This window comes from Diuraphis noxia, unplaced genomic scaffold (assembly GCF_037042655.1).
Source record: "Diuraphis noxia isolate RWA-SAM2 unplaced genomic scaffold, SU_Dnox_SAM2 contig0004, whole genome shotgun sequence".
Classification (NCBI taxonomy): domain Eukaryota; kingdom Metazoa; phylum Arthropoda; class Insecta; order Hemiptera; family Aphididae; genus Diuraphis; species Diuraphis noxia.
The window spans coordinates 34,790,585-34,815,794 of record NW_028301714.1 but is presented as its reverse complement, the minus strand read 5'-3'; the positions used below and the strand labels follow the sequence as shown (position 1 = coordinate 34,815,794).

General features: G+C 26.8%; 2 protein-coding genes and 1 long non-coding RNA gene across 6 annotated transcripts; 1 reads left to right on the top strand and 2 right to left on the bottom strand.

The window, feature by feature from the left end:
* Positions 1-471: 471 nt before the first annotated feature.
* Positions 472-3,636, bottom strand: LOC107169126 (dnaJ homolog subfamily C member 9-like). The gene is made up of 5 exons (XM_015518770.2): positions 3,277-3,636; positions 3,016-3,168; positions 1,370-1,495; positions 1,087-1,298; positions 472-1,027 (listed from the first exon to the last, which is right to left on the bottom strand). The coding sequence occupies exons 1-5, from the start codon at positions 3,368-3,370 to the stop codon at positions 839-841; spliced, it is 774 nt and encodes a 257-aa protein (XP_015374256.1). The 5' UTR covers positions 3,371-3,636; the 3' UTR covers positions 472-838.
* A 597-nt stretch (positions 3,637-4,233) lies between these two features.
* On the top strand, positions 4,234-16,276 carry LOC107169131 (uncharacterized). 2 transcript variants are annotated; one of them, XM_089225623.1, is made up of 19 exons: positions 4,234-4,545; positions 4,617-4,749; positions 5,596-5,804; positions 5,864-6,054; positions 6,121-6,332; positions 6,391-6,514; positions 6,576-6,757; positions 6,818-7,002; positions 8,442-8,503; positions 9,615-9,706; positions 9,786-10,009; positions 10,080-10,267; positions 10,334-10,486; positions 10,558-10,746; positions 10,824-13,406; positions 13,562-13,695; positions 13,768-13,863; positions 14,866-15,058; positions 16,085-16,276. In XM_089225623.1, the coding sequence occupies exons 1-19, from the start codon at positions 4,507-4,509 to the stop codon at positions 16,110-16,112; spliced, it is 5,217 nt and encodes a 1,738-aa protein (XP_089081749.1). In that variant the 5' UTR covers positions 4,234-4,506; the 3' UTR covers positions 16,113-16,276. The 2 variants fall into 2 exon arrangements, with proteins under 2 accessions (XP_089081749.1, XP_089081748.1); XM_089225622.1 differs by having other exon boundaries at positions 10,543-10,746.
* Positions 16,277-23,683: 7,407 nt separating this feature from the next.
* LOC149056000 (uncharacterized) lies at positions 23,684-24,930 on the bottom strand. 3 transcript variants are annotated; one of them, XR_016191530.1, is made up of 3 exons: positions 24,660-24,930; positions 24,474-24,595; positions 23,684-24,398 (listed from the first exon to the last, which is right to left on the bottom strand). It is a non-coding gene; the product is annotated as an uncharacterized LOC149056000 (long non-coding RNA). The 3 variants fall into 3 exon arrangements; XR_016191529.1 differs by having other exon boundaries at positions 23,685-24,398; positions 24,656-24,930; XR_016191528.1 differs by having other exon boundaries at positions 23,685-24,398; positions 24,664-24,930.
* Between the last annotated feature and the right edge of the window lie 280 nt (positions 24,931-25,210).

The window sequence follows — 25,210 nt, the reverse complement described above, 5'->3', positions numbered from 1 at the left end:
ACGGATTGTAACTTTTGTTTTAATCCAGGTGGGTAATCATCCAATGTTCAGCACTAGTACTTACAATTATTCTCATTTATAAAAAACAATAATAACTATAATAAATAACATTAAATTCCATGATGAAACTGTTAAAAATGTATATAAAAATACATTTTAATAATATTATTAGAACAGACAAATGTTCGTATCTGATTCTAAGTGGAATGTATTTTATTTAAAAAAAATATTGTAAAATGTCTGAATTTGATTTATCTAAGTGCAAATTAGATCATATTTTCCATAAGAAACCTTCCTCAAAGTACAATTAGAATATTTTTTCTCCTGTAGTGTCTTTGGACTCAATAAAAAATACATCTTTGTATAATCAATACATACATTTATCGTTATGCTTAAAATCCAAAATGACGTAATATTCATTCATTAATATTTACATTTTAAAAATAACCATTTAGAAATATATGTACAAAATAAGATAATTACGTTTTTTATTTATTAGAATAATTAGAAAATAATATAAAATTATAGTTTTGTACATTCTTAAAAAATTTAGTAAAAAAAAATCTAGACTTCAACATAAGTCAAAAAAAGGTAATAATTTTATATAAATTTTCGGTTTGATTAATTTCGGTATTAATTAATAAATAGATATAAAAACTCATTTGTATCACAAATAATGCATCTACAAATTTACTATTTTCAAGATGTTATTTAAATTTAAACGATTAATACTTATTAATATTGAAACAAATTATGATTATATTTTTTTCATATTACATACTAGATCTTATTCAGGATAGAATATCGATCATTAGAGATCTTACAATCAATAATATTACTACGTCTTTTTTACATTTTTTTTGGTTTTTTTGGGTGTACAATATTTAGCTTCCATTCTTGCAAAAAAATTATCCATTTGTTGTTCACGTTCAGCTGATCGCTTTTTAATAGCCAACATTAAATCATGAGAATTATTTTTTTCCTCATTTTCTACATCTATTTTGCACTGAGCTTCTTCTTTTTTAGCCTAAAATTAAACAAAAACGTCAAAACTAAACATAATTTTGAATATTATAGTTCACTCACTTTTGCTAATCTTTTTCTTTTTTTTGAAGGAGGTTCATTGGTAAATGCTTTAAATCTTGGCAAATCTTCTTCTTCTATGATTTGTTCTAAAATCTCTCGAAGACGATCTTCTTCATATACAGAACTAAATGGAACCATGTTTATAATAAATTCCATATCTCCTTTTCCTGCTAAATATCCTTTTTTAAGGTCTCTTTTTTCATCATCAGAACCTAAAACCAATTCAATGATGTTTAAAATAACATTATATTATACCTAAGTAAAATTTCTAAATAATATTTACCTTTATACTTTAGTTCATAATCTCTGATTTCATTGTCAGTAATCTTTCTAAAAATTGAACTCCAATAGGTTTCCCAAGGAAAATCTTCTGTAGCAGAGTTAGGGTCAATGTCATCACCAACACATCCTACAAAAATAAATCGTTAAATCAGAATAATTTGTATATTAAATTAATCTTATACATATACCTTGTTCCATAAAAGAAGACACAAGATTATGTAGCAAAACCGGTTTTCCTATAGCCACCTGGTGTCTTCTCTTTTGGAACAAGGTCTTTATTTTGTATTAAATAATATTTATTTACAACTGACACTAAGTTTCTTACTGATGGGCAAAAACAATTGGGGTTTTGGTAAGCGTTTGACATACACTAATTTAACGAGAATATTACAAATAATGCCAATTGTTGGATCAGAAATAGAAAAATCAAATAAGGAGGCATCTCATAAAATAAGAAAATTGATGTTATAGAAGGAAAAAGTTCAGGCCATTCATTGTCAGACAATTTAATGGTATAAAGATTGGTAGATACCATTCTAAAAATTTGGAATTATTGAGTTGTTATAACACGTTTAAATATGCTCCAATCATAATTCATGTGAAATGCTCATTTAGAGGTCTTAAAAGTATATAGAAACCCAATAGGAGAAATTTAAAAATTGATAATTTAAATAAATTATAATTATTCAACGCAACACATAATTTGAATTACACATATAAAGTACTGATTCATAAATTATCATACAGTTAGAAATCCATAATACCTTATCCCATTTTGTTAGAAATCCAAAATACCAGTAATAGGATAATGTTCAGGTAGCATATTCTTATTGTAACTCATAATTTGTAAAAATATTATGAATGAAAAATGTTAAAGTATATGATTACCAGTATTACCACTAACTTATAAATTAGTAGTTTAATAATTAAATAAATTTAAACACTATAACCCTAATAAACTGGAACAAATGCACTTTACCACGCCCCTCATGAATTTCAAATTTTTTTTTTAAATAAGTGTTTTTCAATAATACGCATGCGCTCAATTTTAATTGGACTACGTTCTATATTTATATCAATATTGCTATTATATAACTATCTCATTATTACTAAATTGTTAATTAAATTATCTTTATGATAAAAAAATAAGCTCTATTAAGTTATTTTGCAATTATCAACAAGTAGACAAGCTAATGAGTATATTGTATACCTTGTCAGTTTAAGTAATGTAAGTATATAGTGGCTCCCTTCGCCTGCCGGCTCAGCCCCCAAACCCATTGGGACTTAAATAGCTAACCTGGGGGGAGGAGGGCGACTCCTTCGGTGTCGCGGGGGGAGTTAACTGAACCTTGTTAGTTAAAGTAACAAACAAGTGGCTTCGGTCTTCAAACTAAAGGAACCTTCCTTCGTCTGCCGGCTACAGTCATCAAACCTCGAGTTGCTCTTCGCGACAGTAAATTATAGAATGGTACGCATGCGTATAAATGTAAAATCTCAAGCTATGGAGGGCTATAACTTCCATAATAATGGTTTCCGCAAAAAAAATTCAAAAAATTCCTAAATCAGTAAAAAAAACCAGTCTTTAAAAAAAAATTTCTGAAATTCGTGAGGGGCCTGGTAAAGTGCATTTTAGCTTCCTAAACTTACCAGCATCATCGTAAAGCTTTCTCTTATCAGCATCATTTAGCAGTGCATGAATTCGACTGATGATTTTAAATTTTTCAGTAGCTTCAGCTTTTTCGTTTTCATTTACTTTGTCAGGATGGTATTTCATCGACAATACATAATACGCTTTGCGAACTATAAACAACCATAATGATTAATAAATAAAATTAAAATATATATCCATTTACGTAGATTTAAGTGTAAGTTTGTAATAACATGGGAATTACAAGCAAAACATCCAACCTTCTTTGTCTGTAGCATCTTTTTTCGTGTTCAACACCTCGTATAGATTGTCAGTGTTGAAATATTTACGGCAAAGTTCTAATAATGTGGTCATGATGAAATCTTGAATACAATTTAAAAATTATGATCAAATCGATATTGATAACTACTATCGAACGCGTATAATATACCAACTAAAACAATAATATAAGGAGCGAATTAATCGACGTTAAGATATAGATCAAATAATTCGAAATTTTAATTCAAGTCGATTAACGTTAAGACAAAAATAAATTGATCGACGAACTTAATGGTCGGTAGCAGGAAAGTACTGAAAGTAGGATGATGAATGATTATTAGGATAATAAATTTACTATAATAACCAATGGGATATCTGAATAATGACAATCAAATGGATTGAAATGGCGGGTAAAATTGTTAAAGTAACATAATGTGTTTAACAAGCATCTCATGATCTTTTCCATGACGAATAATAACGCGTACCACGGTTAAACGTTGAACCATATAAATTTATTAATTACCCACATAATATAATATTATGTTGTACCCATAGATAACCTTTTACCATAATAATAGAACTATAATTTACTCAATGTCGGAAATCCACCTATGAAATCCATAAATTTTATTTTACGACTTGCTATAAATATGGTATACCAGCAAGTACTTACCAAGTATGTGTTCAGATCATGGAATATATAGGCACATCGCACATTCTATGATTGAATCCTAGATTCACTATCACTGCGCATTTGTACAAGCTGCAGACGCTGACGTCATGTTTTTAACTTCGTCCCCTCATATTATTTACTTCTACCGCCATGATATTTCATTCTCTCCTCCATATTTCCCAAGTACGTCATCATTATATGCGTGCTGTTATCTAAAGACCATGCCTTATATTTAGCCATGGTTAGCACTATACAATGTACAAGTACAATATTCTGAAATATTTTGATAATAAGTATTAAGTAATAACCGTCCGTGATGATGATGCCGATGATGGTTGGTGTCGTTAATTCGTTATGATTTAATTTTTAATATGTTCAGCATGCATTTTGAATTTTGATTAAACGTTGTCCGTGACTTATGTTAGTTTAAAGGAATTGTCTGTTGTCCAACTCATGTTTTTAACTATTTTCATTATTTGAGTATCTACATATTATCATGAAACTTGCTTGATTTTCATTTTCTTCTTTAGTTTAACTTAAGTTTAAGAGGAACATCAAAATGAGTACACACGTTAAAGGATCATGTGTTGATGTTTTGGTACGAACACCATAATTTAACATAAAAATATAATTTTTATTTTATTATGTCACTATAAATTTTGTTTATAGGATTTTAAGTGTTCAGCATTCTGCAATCTTCGTGTTTTCAATGAAGGACACCAGTTTGACACATCTGCCTCCATGGTCATCAGTTCTAACCGATTTGGGATAACTATTGTTGCTTCTCCCAATCAGCTTTGTAGTACGATATATAATTTATTTAATATCTGAATTAAGTATAAAATTGAATTTTATAATATATTTTTTTGTAAAATGTATATTGATAGTACCTTATAGTTTTTCAAGCTTAATTATTTTGATTTATCTATTTGAATTTTTTAGCTTCAATTAATAGTATATCGTTAGTATTTAAGTATTAATTTTAAATAATATCTGAATGTAGTAAAAGGTTCAATATAACAATTTTCCTTTTAATATATTTAATATAATTTATTTTCTAGTTTAAAAATAATCTAACTTAGATATCAACATTTATTTAATTAAGTCTAATAACTTGTTTAAATATATTAGTATTCATGTTGGTAGAATATTGTTTGAAAGTTAGATTTTATTAGAACTCTAAATTAAAATGTCTTAATTAGGTATTCTTTATGAAATGGAATTTATATATATTTTTAAAGATTGTCTACTTTTGCATTATAATTAAAATTGAATTCGGATAATGTTATTTTATACAGCCATTTATAAATGCTTCAATAGGTGATTTTAACTATAGTAATTATTATTTTTAAGCTATACATTTTTTATTGACCTTAACCTCTTTTTTGTTTTGTTTTATTTTGATGATTGAAGTATCAGCTAAATTGAACTTTTCAATTGTTGAAATATTTTCATTAAGTTTAATATTAATGCTAAGTTAATTTATTTATTGGTTTACTAAAATGTAATAGATCAATCATGTTTAAGGGACTAACTATCGATTCATTAAATGTTTAGTGTTTGTATAAGAAACTCAGCATTAAAGTTTTTTTCTCGGTTTTTTTACTTAATTAATATTAAAATTAAATATTTATTAAATGTTGTTTAGTGATTTCAATGAAACATGTTCGACATCTAGTTGGTGATTTCGGTGTTGAAAAAAATACATTAACAAATTTTCTAAGGCGTGAAATAGAATTAGATTACTCTCCAAACTTTTTAGACCTTAGCTGTGATGAAGAATATATAGCAGTTGCAGGCATTTTGAATTCAAAAACCTCGATAACTATTTACAATGTTAAGGATTTAATTTCAAAAGTAAAATATAATAATATTTTTTATTATTATCATCATAATCATAATCAACACTTTTTCAGAATTGCATTTCTCCATTAGTAATTGTTGAGCTTGCTACTATACAGGAATCACATGTAATAGATATGTCATGGAATCCAGGTGTTCAAAATTCCTTGGCATGTTGTTTGTCTGATGGATCGTTACATATTATAGATTTGAAAGATGGTGGAAGGTACAATGTTGTTTGTTTACCACCCCAATCAAGTACATTGTATGTCAATTAATTAATAATATTAAATTTATTGTATGTATTTCATAATTAAAATATATTTTTTAGATGTTTAAGTTGGAGCCCTAAAGGAAAACAAATAATAATTGGCAGTTCAAATGGGTCCTTAACACAGTATAAACCTGAACTCAAAGCTATGAAACAGTATTCACCACCAACTGATGTAACGGGGAATGTAAAACCTATCAAAATAAAATGGATATCAAATTTTCAATTTGCAGTTGTCTATGATTTTGTGGACAACACAGATAATCAATTAAGTAAGATTGTGTAATATCTAATTTACAACGGCTTAATCTTTATTTATCTTGCATATAGATCTTTACATTCTCAATACACCAAAAAACGCACCAGTGGAATTTATTAACTTTGAACAATATGTCGTGATGAATTCTGAACAGTATAGATTAAATCAATATTATACAATATTTCAACAAAATTGGTAAATTATACTTGTAAATTTAGTTATATATTTTGAAATTATTTATCAATTTATTTTTTAGGAATCTTCTATTTGTTGCTTCTTCAAATTGTACAGAAATTGGTGTAATGGGAATAAATAAAGAAAACCAATGGCAATGTTGGATGTTAGAAACAAGACCAGAGTTACCATACAGACTTGATAAACAAATGTATCCTCTAGGAATATCATTAGATATTTCTTCTCAAATGCAAATTAAACAATGTAAATATATATTTACTATATTATTTTTGGTGAATCTTATTAAAATAAAAACTGTTACAGTATCTAAATCAAATGAAGAAATATTTCTTGATCCAATGCCAGTATTATGTGTATTATCCAGTGATGGTATATTATTTATGTACCATATTGAAAATCAGTTAACTGATTACAAAAATATATGTAAACCACCAACAGAAATATCGGATAATATAATCACTCAGTTATTTACTACCAACCTTAAAATAGTAAGCATATATTATGATTATTCTAACATTTTAATATACTATATTTTTTTTAAATATATACAGTTTAATTTGTTTTAAACTACAAAAATTTTCAAATTTAGTGATATCTTACTCAATCAATAACTTAAATGTTTTTTCCTTTGCTACCTATTTGGGTATTTAAAATTTTAACATTAAGTTCATTACTATTAAATATCACTTTTTTCTCTTTCTGGGCTATGGTGTAACGAACAAACCTCAATCAATAAAATCAGTGAAATCATTCATATTTTTGAATAATCTTGAGTAAATTTACCCATTAAAAAAATGACTTAGATAAATATTGTTGAGTATTTGATTTATAAATTTGTGTATTTAATATCTCTTAGCATTTATTTATTTATTTAATTTTATACATTTTTTTTTTCAATGAAATAATAATAACACTAAAGGCCGATTCACATTTACGGTATGGTCATGGTCTGTCGATAGGTAAAATATAGATATGTATAATATAAATATAGATATATTTTACCCATCAAAGGATCGTGACCGTACTGTTAGTGTGAATCGACCATAAGCGATATATTAAAACTTCAAACATTTTATTTTCTATTTTTTGTTAATTAGTGTTTTTTATTACTAGTACTAGACAATTCAAAAATCATAATTAAATGGTTTTTCTTAAAAGCATTTCATCCTGTGAGAAAACAGATGTTGTGTTTACATTCTTAACTTGGTTCAATAAAATGTATGTTATAGTAGTTACTACCAGTGTAAGGCTGGTTTATAAAATTTTTTGCCCATAACTTTTATTTTCATATAAATATTATGAATGTTTTAAAGAGGATTTGCTTAGGGTAGAAGAAAGGCAAACACGGTGATACGATAGATTTTATGATAACTCATATATGAAATTGAATCTCATTGTTTACATTTCAATACAATTAATGACAAAAAACATACTCGTTACAATAATTGTTTTATGAAATTGTATAACATCAAATTTTAAAATCTATAAATCAATCAATTGTATCATGTATATTATAAAAGCTTCTAACCCTGCTTGGCGTGACTTGTTTTCTAAATATTTTTATCACCCCAAAATAAAACAAATGGTTATTTAAATAAGATGTATTGTTAAAAAAAAAAAAAATTTGTGTATTAGCGTATTATATTATAGAATTGTTATAATTTATATGTAACATGTAAGGAATATTATTCAATTGATGGTTGTTTTTGTTATTGCTTGAAATTTTGTAAACTGGACGACAATTAAAATTTTTTAAATTTTAAACAATCTTTAATTTGTATTAAAATTATTTCATGTTCATTGCATGAGTTTTTTTCAGTTTTACCATAAATGGTTTCAAAATTATAAAATGATAAAAAATAAAATATTTATTTATATTTTATCATTGTTATTATTATTAATATATATTTATATTTTTTTATTGTAGAATAATATTGAACAAATTGAAAAAAATGTGGTGGCTGATACAGTAGAAATAATAGAAGTTGTGTAAGTAAATATCAAACTATATTATATTTCAGGTTCATTTTAGATTCTGTGTGGAGTGTTTTTTTTTGTCATCGCGTATGTTATTTTCTATTTACGATATTTTGCTCATTTTAAGTCATTTATATTATGAATTTATTCACACTGTGCTATGGTTTTGGTTTATTGTGATTGTTAAAAGTTTTAAAAATCTATCAAAACCTAATTCATTCAAAAAGTTTTAAAATTCTATTTGAATCCAAATTTAAAAACATAATTAACACTTCAAACGTTACTGAATAGAATTGTTTACATTTTTTTTTTTTTTATGATCTATTTTAATGCTGATACATTTATTATTTTTAAAGTGATGAGTAAATGTTCATTTTAGTTCCATTATTGTTATACAATTTTAATACAATTTAAACCATATTACTATATAAGTATCCGAACAGTGATTATATCATAATTATTATCATATATATTTTTATATATGTAACGTTAATAGGGCATGAGTTAGTCTTGAACTATTATTTATATTACTATTGATTATATTTACTATAGATTGCTCACAGAACAGTTTTTGGTGTAATACAATATTAGTCCTGGTAGATGGCAAGAAAATGTAACTATTAGCGATTTCAACTGTATCTGATCTCTTTAACCACACGCCCGTTATAACTTGAGTAATCTATAGTATTTATAATCAATGGTATTGCTTATGAATAAAAATTACTTTCAGTAACATAAATTGTTTATCCTTAAAGTTAGAGACTGTCATGTCATTTCCACTCATTGGTTTCATAATGCTATAATTTATTAATGAATTCAAATTTATTACATCTAATACTACAGTGTTAAAATCAATTATTTATTCATTAGTTGGCATTAATAGAATAGTACCCTTTTACAATATATAAATATAATATTTATGTTTATATACGTAAACATTGTAACATGTTATTGTATAATTTAATTAACTTAAGTTAAGAATAGGGCTAAAATAAAACTAATGACTAGAACCTAATTAGTTATTGTTGTTATTGAGATAGAACTAGATTGTATTCAATGAATGGCAATAAATGGGTCTCATCTAATTCCACATTAATTAACAACTATGATGTTTTTCATACAGTGATGAAAACGCCAAGGGAGATCATAATGAATCGGTTCTTGCGAGCTATCTAGAAACATCATCTACTTCTCAAGTCGAACAACCACAAATATGTAATATTTTGTTATTATGATTATTGTATGTCTGTATATGTGATTAATGATAGTTATTCATTTTATAAATTAATATTAGTGGATACACCAACAATTACAGTTGTGAAACCAAATGTTCCTGAAGCGTATACTGAAACTGTTCCACAAATTATTTCAAATCAAACAAATCTTCCGGATAAAAATACATCAACAGATGAAACTCTAAGTCAAGTCATGTTAAAAGAAGTATTGGAAGATGTACAAATATTTCAATTACAATTAGAGGATACATTGAAACTATCATTAAATACTAGTAAGCTTAAGGTAAAAAAAATCTCATATCTAATAAAATATTATATTTTTTGAAGTATCTATTTTTTAATAATTTTATTAGATTGGTAATGAAAAAGATAAAGAAATACTTATGAAGAAATGGACATCATTAGACTCGTTTTTCAAAGAATTGAATGAGACTAATCGCTCGCAGTGGGTAGAAAGTAAAGCTCTTCAAAAAGCTGTGTTAGATTCTATTGCTTGGGTCGAGGACTCAAAATCTCGCATATTCTTTTTAAAAAATCCAAAGTAATGAATTTAAAAAAACCTTTGTGCTTTATAAGTTAAATATAATATTATAATTTTTCTGTTAAGATTTAAATGTCTATTGAGAAACGATAGTGATGAACCATTTAGCAAAACACTTTTTGACAATATAGAACGTACATTATACTACGTTGAAACTCAACTAACACATGTTGATGATCAATTGAAAGCTAGATATGATAGTTATAATACAAATAATAAGTAAGTTGTAACTTTTATTAAATTGAATAACTTCAACATCCATGAATATATTATAGTTCAAATAATTTTAGGGAGTTGAAAATACCTTGTCTGGAAACTATTTATAAGTCATTAGTTGTAAATACAAATATAGTGAACAAACTAAAGGAAAAGATAAATTTTCTATATAATACTGTAGAAGAAATGAAATATAGAACTTTTAAAAAATTGTCGTTAGCCCCTGATGTCGTGCTAAATACTTCTAACCTTCATGAGTCTCGGTTAGTAAATGTTAACTTTTATAATTTTCATAATTTAATGAAATATTGTATTTTTATTTTATTAATTTATTTCATAGTGATGTTGGCTTATCAAAACTTTCAGAACAGTTATTAAAAATAACATTAGACAAAGACGGTGTGTCTGCTATTAATTCATATAATGTTGCTAAAAAATACTCTGTATTGTCGGCAAATCAAAGAGCTCTTTCAGACTCCAAAGTTAATAAACTTCAAGACTGGTTGAAAGATTTTAAAACAAGGCGCACAAAAATCACAAGATTTCAATATGCAAATATAGATCTCAGCAGGCCTGTGTGTAGCACGCCATTAAAACCAGTATCAAAACCAAAAATGCATGAAAAAAACATTGATTTTATGCCTTTTGTGACAAGAGATAGTTTTGTTTCTACTTTATCACAACCATCTACATTATTGAGCAAAGACTATATTGCTAACGAACAGAATGTAGCAGATATTAATATACAATCAACATCGCAGCTTGATTTGAAACAATTCCAAAAACCTTTAATAACACCAACCACACAGCAAATAAATGGAGTAATCCCAATAACTACTACTACTTCTGGATTTTCATTGGGATGTAAACCTTTGCTAACAAATACTGTTTGGAATCCAATGGATAATTCATCAACTCCTAAACCAGTTGCACCAAATGATTTCTCAAATAAATTTGATTTCAAGGCTTTTACTAAAGACCCAATTGTTTTTAATTCTGCTAATACTGCTCCGTTGTTTTCTAATAATGTGGCTTGTACTGCCGTTTCTAATAGAGATCCTGTAGATTTTAGTTTAAAATCATTAACAACTACACCCTTAAATTTCAGTAATTCTAGTAATATAATGTCCACTAAGTCTACTTTAGATATTATTTCAGGAACAACAGAAGCAAAAGAAAAAACACCATTTAATTTTTCCAATGTATCTACTACAAAATCAGAAACAACTATACAAAAATCTACTGGTATACTTAATTTTGATTTTGCTGGTTCTATTAAAAATAAAATGGACAATCCGAATGATAAACCATCAAGTTTTGAAACACCAAAACTATCAGAAACTTCAAGTGTTTTTTCTGGATATAGTGCTGAAAATAAATCAAAGAATAAACAAGAAACCGTTCCAATAAAAGATACAACATTAACTACATTTAAGTTTAGTTCAAAATCGGATACATCATCATTTTCAACATTCAGTTTTAACACATCCAAAGATAGTGTTTCAAAAATTACTGAATCAGAAACCAAATGCTCTTTTACTTCTATACCAACTACCACAGTAACAGCGTCTTTTAATTTTTCACACCCACCAAAAACAGTTCCTATAGTAGTTAGTGAACCGGTAGATTCCTCCACAGTATCTTCCAGCATTGGGACTGTTAAAACAGCTATTGATTTTAGTACAATATCAACAACTGTAGAAACCAGTGTTACTGAAACCACTCCCCAAGTCTCTGAAAGTCCCACTCCAATTATATCTGAACCAATTACTCCAGAAAACGAAGAGTCTCCACAATTTCCAGTTACTACCAGCAGTGCACAAATTTTTGAAATCCCATCAACAAATAATACAATTTTTGGTTCACCTATCAACTCATCAAGTATTACAAGTATTTTTGGGAATTCAACTACTGCAACATGTCAAGCATCAATTTTCACCACTCCTACAAATAAAACTAGTGCCCCTTCAATTTTCAATACTCCTACAATTACAACTAATGCCTCTTCGATTTTTAGTACTTCCACAAGTACATCTGTCCCACCTTCCATTTTTGGTGCTACTACAAGTACAACCAATATCTCTTCAATATTTGGATCACCAAGCAACACAAGTGTAGCACCTTCAATTTTTGGTGCTTCGTCTACTACAACCTCATCATCGTTCTTTGGAACTCCAATCAAAAGTACACCATCTATATTTGGTTCACCATCTACAACTACCGTGTCTTCTATGTTTGGATCAGTTACAACAACAAATACTACAAGTGGTTTTGGATCTTCAGCTCAGACAACAGCGTTTGGTACTCCTGTTACAAAAACTTCTTCTATATTTGGTAATCCAGCTGCTCCTGCTACAACAACTTCTTCAATATTTGGTAATCCAGCTGCTCCTGCTGCAACAAGTTCTTCAATATTTGGTAATCCAGCTGCTCCTGCTACAACAACTTCAATATTTGGTAATCCAGCAGCTCCTGCTACAACTTCTTCAATATTTGGTAATCCAGCTGCTCCTGCTACAACAACTTCTTCAATATTTGGTAATCCAGTTGCTCCTACATCATCTGGTTCAATATTCGGTTCAGCATCCACAAACACATCATCTGTTTTTGGAACTGCAGTTACAACTAGTACAACATCGTCCATTTTTGGGTCTCCTTCGACAACAGCTGCATCTAGTGGATTATTTGGATCAGTAGCTGCTGCAGCTAACCAATCATCATTTGGCCAACCTTCATTAGGATTTAGTTCTCCTGGATCAGCATTTGGCAATATGTCACTTTTTGGCCAGTCAGCATGTAATCCGTCTCAACCAGCAAATAATTTTTCTCCAGCTGCCAATCCATTTGCTGTTAACAAAGCTCCTTCGAGTACACCATCATTGTTTTCTAACCAAAAATCTGTATTTGGCCAACCAGCTGCAAGGTAAATATAAGTTCCAGGATTTACGTTTATTAAATGTTAATTTGTTTCCTTGAAATCCAGTCCAATCAGTTTCATATTTTATGCTCCTGTTGGCTTTTATACTAAACATAGCTTTAAATTTTATCATGATACCATAATAATCTTGTATGTTATAGTACACCTAATACTGGGTTTGGCATACAAAATTCAGGATTTGGTGCTACCGCCAGTACCGGATTTGGTAGTCCTGCTATGGTTGGTCAATCAAATAATTTAGGTTTTGGATCTCCCCCAATATTTGGTAGTATGGGTATGTATATAATATCAATTTTTCAATATATTTTTTTGTGCTATTCAATTATTATTTCAATTAAATTTTTAGGAACTACTTATGAAAAATCATCTGGTTTTAATCAAACACCTGTGTTTGGAGGAGCTGCAACCTTTGGTTCAACTGCTCCAACATTTGGACAAAACGGTACTATTATTTTAAATGTATAGCTTGCATTTTAGTGTACTAATCAATATGTTGTATCACAGTTTAGTGGCCAAATTTTTGCACACTACTACCTCTATTTATTGAATATTATTTCATGCTATTATTTGACTATTTCATCCCACTTATCTTATAGCCTACTTAGTTATTGTTTTTAGATTCTGAACGAAGTGAGGAATGTATTGATTTTACAGTGATGTACGCATAATCAATTTTTGACAAAATAGATTTTTTTTTTTTTGCTGTAATACAAAAACGAATCATTGTAAATACTTGAGATTTTCATCAAATGTTTATATTAGCATTTACATTTTCAAAATAATTTGACCTTTTAAGTTATTTATAGACAATTGAAATTTTCTAAAAATATATTATAATTTAATGTAGCATATCCTAAACTGACAAATCATCTCCTTTCAGAATCGTTTTTCGTATACAATGAAATCTGTTATTGCATTCAAATTTTACACATCCATTATAGTGACCTACTCTCCATCTATTTCTATGTATCAGAGTGATAACCACTTGCCTACTAACTACTAGATAAAAATTTCAATTTGATATGAAATCAATAATTTATGTTATCTTTGTAAACAATAAGACCTTTTTTTTTAAATATTACTTTTCAAGATAATTATATTATTAATGAGAAAAATTAGTGATTATTGTGTTAAAAGAACCATATTGTTTAAGTATAATATAAATCGAGTGATTATTCACTTGGAAAAATCAAATTAATCATAATAATAATATGGCAAGATATTATTAAAATCAGTAGTCTAAACAGTATTCTTAAAACTATATCATATACTAAATCATCCCTATTAAAGGTTTTCTATCGGAGCTACAAAAAATGTTAACTAAAATAAATTCTGTAGTTTTATTAAGATTTGAATCAATTAATTATTATTTATTTATTTAAATTAATTTTGTCTATTGAGAATCTTTTATTTTAATTGTCTTTATAATAATTTGTTGTAATAGCTGGAAATTTTGGATTTGGTTCAGCTGCTCAACAACCATCAACTGCATTTGCTTCTCTTGCAACTCAAAACACTTCCCCAAGTTTTGGTAATATTGCACAAAATCAAAACACTGGTTTTGTGTCTCCAACCACTCCTGGATTTGGTCAATCACAACAAACAAGCCCATTTAAACCCCAAGGAGCTACATTTGGGTAAATAATTTCTTTTTTACTATCTTAACATCATAAAAATTCCTAACTTAATTTAGTTAATAAAGTTAAATAATATTAATTCTTTTTTAACTTATAACTGGAACAATATTCCTCCGGGTTTCTGGCTCACGCCATACAACTAAAGACTATGTGATAGCTCAGGTGAGCTAAGAGCTAATGACAAGCAATAAAGGTCAGACACCACATATGTGGTGCCCGGGTTGTCATAGAGACCACCAGCACCAAATTACCTTGTACCTTTTTGATTTCGGTCGGCGTTACACCTTAGAGTTCCATCCTCTCACTAGGTGCAGTGATTGGTTACCATCTTGCGCCTGTCCCACAACTCCAACGATTTCAGTCTAGGTAGGCTCCTCAACCTTGAAGGGCAACCCTTTCGGTAGAGCGGCAAGCATAAACGTTGGAGCCTCCTTCTCCTGCTGTACCGACGAGGATTAGAGTTGACGTTAGTGGGTCAACTATGTATGCGATCATCCCCCCTCTATTCTGGCTACCCAGGCCGGGCTAGTGATGGGCCTTGATGTTCCACTCTGTCCCTGTTGACTGGTTGGAACCAGGGTACTCCTGATGCAGTATGATAGGCTCTTTTTTTACCCTTATTATCCTTTTAGTCTCTTACGATCAAGCAGGATAATACTATTGTTGCAATTCTAATCCTCAACAGACTTCTTTAACTGGTACAGTGAAAAACATTTAAAATAATGAGTGAATTAACTTTGCTGGTAACATACGGTGTGACACTTATGGTGATGAACATAATCTCAAAAACCTATTTTATCATATAATTATACCTCTATAAAGAGGTAAAAGTAACCTCCTTATAATATTATCAGTATTGTAATTTATATGTATGATAAAAAAAAATATAGCGGTTTGTGACACCCCTCTGTATCAGTTCCGGGTTAATGGTATTTTGTAAAAATAGATATTTAAACTGTAATTTATCTGTTAATAAGTATAAAATAAATACATAGATATAATATGGTATGTGTGATTTATTTTTAGGGGAACTTCATTTAGTTCATGGCGCTAAGGATAAAAATCTAACATCAACAATGAACAATATCCTAACTATTCAATTATTTTATATATTATATTCTAATAAAATGTATATGTTACAATTTATTATATCCAATGTTGTAATTATTATGTACACATTTGTTGAAAAATAAAATTCACCTTTATTTATATACCTAACACATAGTCAAATTGTTTTATTATTCATGTTAATTAATAATAAATTTTGGGGGTTGGTCATACATTTAATGAAATTATTTTTAAAATGTGATTGGACATTAAATAAAGTATTCAAATTACTCTATTGAATACTATAAAAAAGTATCAGAATACTACGCAAGTTTGCTTTCTGGTACGTATTTCGGTAAACCAATCTGTAGCTAAAGAGCAACACGCATACATGACAACTGTTGGTAAACATGCAATTATATTTTAAGTACCCAATTTTTTTTTTACTCTTGTAAATTTCAAAGCCTAGTTTTGATTCTCTCTTGAGCCTAGAATGTTCTTTAGTTTTATATTCAGTTATAGTTTTTCCATCAAAACTTAATCAATATTATAAGATGTCATAAAAAATTATGGACTAGCATTAATTGAAAGCAGTTTGAAGCAATAAAAGTTGTTCAAAAATAGAAATACAAGATATCACTATTCCTGAAAGTTCCTCAGCAACAAAGAAAAAAAAATGTGTATAAGTACTTGATATAATCAACATTATATTTACTAATATCATATTAAGTATATTATTATTTACATGCATTTTGAATATTTACTAACATTTTATACTAACTTTTATAATTAAAAAAAAAATATTACCTATTTCTTTTTAACAAATTTTTTTATTTTACAACATTTAAGTTTGTTTAATAGAGATTCCATTTTATTTATAAAAAAAAATTTAATTTGGATTCAATCAAAAAATCATTTACTGTTATTATATAGCAATAAAATAAACTAATAACATTAAAATAATTAATTATAAATTTATACAATCAATTATTTTATTGATATTATGCTTTTTTTAAATAATTTCAATATGGGTATTTTTTTTATATAAATTATATATTTATATATGTATATATAGTTATAACATAATATATTATGTTGCAATAACATTAAAAAAAATCCTTTCTAATTTTTTCATACATTAGATCAACAAATGTTTTTGATAATATGGTTTGAGATTTCTCAATATAGAACATAAGTATTATGTAGATACAAATATAAGCTATACAATATAATTTTGATGTGTCTAACAAGAGGATTGATTTAATATTGTAGACATTGAATTTGTATTAATTAAAAATAATGAATCTTATGAATCTACATTCGTTTGGTAAATAAATTTTAGTAAAATTGTAATTAAAAAAAAAAATGCATACACTAATACACTAGGTATAAGGTATTCTATATGTTTACCTCTTCTCTCCTTTAAGTTTACTATTTAAAAAATATTTTATGGCTCAAGCATGTATAGTAATTATAAACAACTATAAATTAAAGGTTGCTGATGCAAGTTCAAGTAGATACCAAACTAACAACTACCTATTATAATCGCACTATCCCATAAGCCATATAGATAATATCATATTAGGTATCCTATAGACTTACTTAATAGGGAGCGATGATAACATATAGTTACCTACAGAGTACACAATGTGCTTCATATTTGAGTTAACCAAGTATGATCGTAATATTATTATTTATATCACCTAATAACAATATTACTATGTGCATTTTACTTCGCTACGGTTGGCACCTTTTTTTTGAATCGCAGTAATAACTACAACTGTATAGTCCTAAGAATACAAAGTACGGTACATTTTGTATGTAATATAATGATATTTTCATTAATATATTTGAAAATGAAAATCACCAAGTAAATATAATTAATAGGTCATGTAGTTACGTACAAAAACCAAGTTAATTATTTATACAAAAATAATACCTATTAACACTAATAATACACTATTTATTATTTATTATTTTTTTATTTTAATTCTAGTTTTTTATACAAACTGTACATAGAAAAAAGTACGATAAGCATAAAGGATATTTTAATTATAAAACAAGTAGCAGCTTTAATATCTTGAGGAAAGAACCAAACAGCGAAGGCACTTCGGTGTGAATCTATACAAACAACTATTTATTTGGTAAAATATCATGTTAAGCAGATTTAGAGGAAAAAAGTTTCAAGTTCTTACATTTAATAATTTTTCAAAACTAACCTAACAAAATTTTCAAGCTTTTTTTGCTTTACTATTGCTACGTTTAAATGACGGCGTTAAAACGGTTTAAAAAGTTACACTAACGATCGCACGACGAGTCTATGATACGTACTTAAACATTTAAAACCTATTTAATTTCAAATGTATTATATGTTAGAGTTAACTGACACCCATAACTGCAGTTGACTGTTGAAAGAGTAAGACCCTGCAATAGTATGTGAAGTAGAACATATTTCAATGAATAATGGTCAAAGTTTAAATTCCTATGATTACGTCAAAATAGTACCATGGTATTTATATATATATACAGGGTGATTCATGAGGCGTAAAACACTCATATAAATTTTCAATTTTTTTCACCCTTATATTTATTAGGTAAATCACTATCAACTTTATTTGATATATTTTATTTCAACTATAATTCCAAAATGTAATTTAAAGCATAAACCCATAAAATATGCAAAATTAAAATTGTACTAGTAAATTATGAATAACATGAATAACATGAATCAAATTTATATACAGGTCTATTTTGTATTTCGGCTATTAATCTTTCACAATCGATAGCCATATTATTTATATTTTTGGCTATGTTGACGGAAAGACAGACGAAACAATAATAATTGAGTCTTACAAAATATTTGCCTTTATACTTAATATTAACTACTAATATTCTATACTTAGTTAGTACACAGCATATTATTTCAAATTTATGAAATCATTATTCAAATTCTAAATTGTTTTAGTATTTGTTAACCTAATATATTTATCCATGTTATTGATATTTTATCGAAACTCGTGCACTTAGATAAATATTTTCATTGATGAATCAATGTATAATTATATTATAATATATTAAAATATATAAATGAAGAATGAAATTCGAACTGTCAGTAAAATTTTTTTTAACATATTATTTTATATGATTAGTAGTTACATGAAAAATTAAATAAAGTAATTTTAACCGTAATAAAGAAATTCATTTTATTAGGGAATATTTAACTGCATATATTTGATAAACTTTAGTACATAAAAGTCTTCACATTACAGTTATTAGTGCTTATTACTTAATAGTAATCAGTTATTACTATTACATCCAATCATGCACCTAGTTTCAAGTTTATGATTTTAATCACAGTTCAGTCTTGTAAGGTAGGTTTTTAAATATAAGTTTTCAAATACATTTAAAATTTTACGATTTTATTATTCTAATAGTTTATTTCATTTTTTTTTTATTGGAATTATACATTTTGCAGTCTTCAGTATGAATTCTAATATTTTAATATTTCAATTTTTTTTTTGTTTCTTGAAAAACACTTGCCTGCGGTCGCTAATCCCGCTTCCCCTTTTTTTTCATAATTTAATATAGTTTATTTTTTTGTGTACACATTTTTTTAACATTAATAACCATTTGTCTCAATAAAACTCTAGTAGAGTTACTCCACTAATTCCACTAGTTATGCTGTACACAGACACACAAAAAAAAAGCGGGTAAGTCGTGGATGTCGCTCTGCTGTACAGTAGGTTACAAGTGGGTTACTGTAATGGATGGGATTAAATTTGAATGCAATGATAATTGATAGGTATCATTGTATACGAAAAACGATTCTGAACGGAGATGATTTGTCAGTCTAGGATATATTATATTTTAATATTGTCATATATTCTATTTTGAAATAAATATTTTATTTTTCAATTAAGACGCATTTTGCATAAGGCATGGTTAATCAATTCTTCCAAAAACATTGCATGTAGTTATCATAATTCATAATACCTTGTATTATCATAGATATACATATACCTGGTTTGAAGATAAATCGTTATCATTACTACGCGATTTCATACAAATTTAAAACTCAAACGCTCAAAACATTTTTCCTATAATGACACTTCAAATTTTCTCTATAGCTATTTGAAGCAAAACTTATGGAAAACTTGGTGTTAAATTGTATAACCTTAGATATAAATACAAACAATATTATGAATTTTGAACTACAAAATAATTTGCAAATATTCATGGTTTTGACGAATTTTTGTCAATATTTGAAATTCAAATGCTAATAAAAATTTAATTTGAATTTCCGGTGGACATTATTTTTGTGATAAAGATTGAAAAACTTGTAAGGAGCCTTGTATTAAATTTTCAAATCTTAGGTATAAAAGGAAAATTTTTTATGAATTTCTAGGATAAAATAATTTACGAATTTTTGTGATTTTTAGGTATGTTGTCAAAATTAAAATTTGAATACATGTAAAAAAAAATTGTGGCTATACATTTATTTTATTTTTCAACTGCTAATGTAAAAATATATTATGAGCCTTGTATTAAATTCTCAAATCTTAGAATTAAAAAGAAAAACTTTTATGAATTTCGATCTAAGATAATTTGAAAATTGCCGTAATTTTTACGTATTAAGTCAATATTTGAACTTCAAATGCTAATAAAAAAAAATCTTGCCTATGTATTCTTATAATTTTTTAATCACTATAAGAATAACTTATGAGGAACTTTGTATTAAATTTTCAAGTATTTTGATGGGGCCAAAAAATTTTTATCGACACTTAAAAAAATATGATATATAAATATCTCAAAAAAAGTCAAAATATTTTGAAAATTAAATCATGTATAGAAAATGCCAATCTAAATAACTGATAAAATTTTCAAGTATCTGCGACTTATACTTTTTGAATAATAACAAATATTTAAATTCGTTTGAGGATAAATCGTTATCGTTACGCTATTTCGTAAAAATTTAAAATTCAAACGCACTTTTTTCCTATAATGATGCTTCGAGTTTTCTCTATAGCTACTTGAAGGAAAACTTATGAAAAACTTAGTGTTGTATTTTTAATCCTTAGTTATAAACGCAAACATTTTTATGATTTTTTAACTTCAAAATTACTTGCAAATTTTCGCGTTTTCGACAGATTTCGTAAGATTTTGAACTGTAAACGCTTATTAAAAAAATTGTGACTTACGATTTTTAATTTTTTTTAGCTACAATAAGAACAACTCATAAGGAACCTTGTATTAAATTTTCAAGTTTTTTGGCCGTCCAACATTTTTTTACCGACACATCAAAAAAAAATTCTCAAAAAAGTCGAAAATTTCAGTGGTCTATAAATAACACAAAAAAAGTCAACATTTTTTGACAATTAAACTGTATATAGATAGTACTACCATAAACATTGTGTGAACATTTCAAGTATTTACAGTGATTAGTTTTTGAATTACAACCATATAAAAATATAGATTTGGTCGAAAACTGATTTTGCGTAAAAATTCCCGTTTTTCTGTCATTTTTCTTTTGTTTTTCTCGATTTTTTTGAAAAATGTTGGAAAATGTTTACTTTTGACCTCTATAATGCACCAAGGATCTTCACTTTTACATCGGAAACCACCCCCAAAGTTTAAAATCGAAGCATTATTTCGACTAGTTATGCTGTACACAGACACAAAAACAAAAAACACACATCATTGTAAAATCAATACATTCATCATTCCGTTCAGAATCTAAAAGAATTCACTACCATATTATATTTGGCAAGATTTCAGTAGTGAAACTGACTATTGCAACAGACATGTCTGACATAAAATTTTTATACATGTAAAAAACCATACAATAACTCATTTAGTCCGCAATGCGTATTCCGGATTTTCTTATCACTTAAATTAAAATTTTTTAATTACTATAATAAACATTATATTATACAAATTCAACATCTAAAATAACTGAAAGAAACAAAAAAAAAGCCAAAATAAATTAGTTTATTTAGAATAAGAATAGAGTGAGTCTAATTAATATATATAAAAATTAAATTTCTATCTCGTACCTATATGAAAAAAGAAGTATTTGCTTTAAAACCCTAGCCCTACTTATTATAATTGTCATGACCTTATGATTAACAATATTATTATGCTACGAAGATGTGTTTAATGAGATTGTGGTGGCACATGATTGGCATATTGGTGGCTTTTTCCGTAGATAATTAATTTATTATAATACATAACAATTTTGTAATTAATTATTAGTTTCGATTTCGGAGAAAACTTTTGACTTGAAATTTTAGAAACTAGCTGTCGCCCGACATGGTCGGTACGGAAAATTAATGTGTACACTGTATAAATTAATTTTAACTTTAAAAAGCAGTAATCAAATTTATTTAAATCAACATATTTTTTTTTTTAATAGTTCATAAAGAAATATATTTTAGTAAAAATATGCATGTGCTTCTAACAATTAAACACCATCTTAAATATTCTTAATCGATAATCAAAAAGCATACTTATTATCTCATTTAATTATTGCCCGATGCCCTGCAATGAACAGATTGTATACAAGGGAATCGTTGATATAAAAGTAGTATTATAATATATACCTAGGTATCTATGGATTTCTCTTATTGATTTAGTACAATATAATCCATGGCGATTGTCAAAGTCGTTGCGGAGGACGCAGTCTATTAAAGATTCTAACATTTCAATTAGATAGCAAAGTAGACATGAACGAAAAACATCCTGCTTTCCGTTTAATCTTTTTTTTCTTCATAAACCACATTATTTTTAGACTTCAATTCAGCAGTATCTGATGCGTTTCCACTTCAGCGTCGGAGTGCATACCTACAACTCGTGCGGACTCTAACAAAGCCCAAAATAATTGATATTTAAAGTAAGTTTGTTTTAATACCAATTCTTTTGTGGCTTAATATTATAAAAGAATTGAGGTACACGTTCGTACACTTTTACAATGGTGATGTTTGCAAAGAGTTCTTCACCTATGCATTTGAAACTAAGACTACAATAGGCACTTTAAACATACTTTATATTGTGACTTTTTCAAATATAATAAAATATTCCCTTGAACCCAAAAAGTCAGACTTATTATGGCCTTTTACAATTTTTTAAGTAAATTCAAGATTGTCATATTTTGATATGTGGCTGTATTGCGTACAGAAATTGATTTTCAGACATACCAAAATATGGCAGTATTGAATTTAAGCTATGTTTATTTTTGTGTCATATAATATCCAATTATGGCAGTATTGAACTTTAAATTATTAATGAATAATAAAATATTATTAACTGTTAGTTTTTTTGAAATTTGATTAAAATTGTCGTGTTTTAATTTATAATTGTACAGATAATATATATAAGGATGAAAATTAATCATTTAATAGTTGTAGGTATGTAATCAATATCTTTAAAAATAATTTACTATAAAACACAAAATAAAAAATAAAATACTACTTGTCTTTAAGCCAATAAGCTTATTTTTATGTATCAAAGTAACAAATAATATGACAAATTAAAAAAAAAATAATATTCTAAACTGATAATGACTATAAAATAATCAAATGCTTTTGAACAACAAGAGTACAAGACTATAATATTATGTACGAATTTGAATAATTTATTATTATTTTAATAATATAGGTAATACTTGTTTGAAATACAATGTAAAAAAAAAGTTACTCATTATAATTATCATGGCCTTATGTTTAATAATATTATGCTACCCATGGCTTTGATAATAAATAAATAATAAGTTTAATTTTATCATATAAATTAATCACCATCTTCATAGTTTTTTTTTTATTATTATTATTGTATTAGTATTTGTTATAAGTATTATCAATTTTAGATGTTTTTATGTTTTTATAAAAATGGTAATAAGTTTTGCTTTGCGCGATAAAATTAAATCTTTTTTATTTGTAGAATTCCAGGCTTTTTAATAAATGCAAATTTCATATGTAATGTATGTTTGATAATTTTATTTTTCATTAAAACTATAATTTCTTGATAATTTGCTTGCCCATAAGTTGTTTAAATTGTTGTAAAAACAATTTATCAGGGAATTCTTTTTTAACTTTAATTATTTTAATATCTTCCTATAAAACCATTTGACCGATAGTATTATTATTAAATTTGTTACAAAAATCTTTACTACGACACCTTGTTCTAGGTAAAATGTCATCAAATTCTGATTTTAGACCTTTCTTGTGATGTTCCTGAGCTTTTATTTTCCTTCCAGGCCTTGTCTTTAATACTATCATTAAAACTTCATTATCTAAATCTGTAAACAGAATACAAACTGTGTAGTAACATATAGTTCATATAAACACGAGATCAAGATAAAATTATTATTTACTATTAGAGTCAGTCATTTTATAACACTAAGTTTCCATTGGCACTTACTAGCTCAATGAAATTTCGTGAGCTTTCATTTGATTTGTTTGAATGTGTCATGTGTTGTTTTCAATGGTAAATCGTCTAAAAAAATATAATAATAATAAAGTTTGTAAAAAATTGCAACTGTCTAGCTGCAAGTACCTACTTACTGTTCTCATATTCATGTACTTATCACTGAAGTATTTAACCATCGAATATTACTTTATTTGTAATATTAAATTCTGTATTTTTAATAGCTGTTAATATTTTCATAGAACAATAACACAATAAAATTAAAATTTATGGTTGATAAGGTTTTGTACATTAGAAATTATCAGAAAATGATTAATAGAATTAATTACATTCGGTATTTATTAGGGTATATAATATTATACGAAATATATACAATAAGCCAACAACTGACATAGATTAATATATTATTACCTATTTATACATTATATTTATAATTCATATTGCTTAAAAGTTAAAACATTTAAAATTACATTACATTTTTACACATTTATAGGTAAACAATTTTATATATATATATATTTTTTTATTGAGCATATTCACATCGACAACAAAGGTCATTAGTTACACTTATTTACAATAATGATGTAATATAATATGTAGGTACTGATACAATGGTAAGTTATTTAATTAGGATAAAACATTTTTTTTATATAAGATTGAACGATTTTGTTTTTCTTAAAAAAT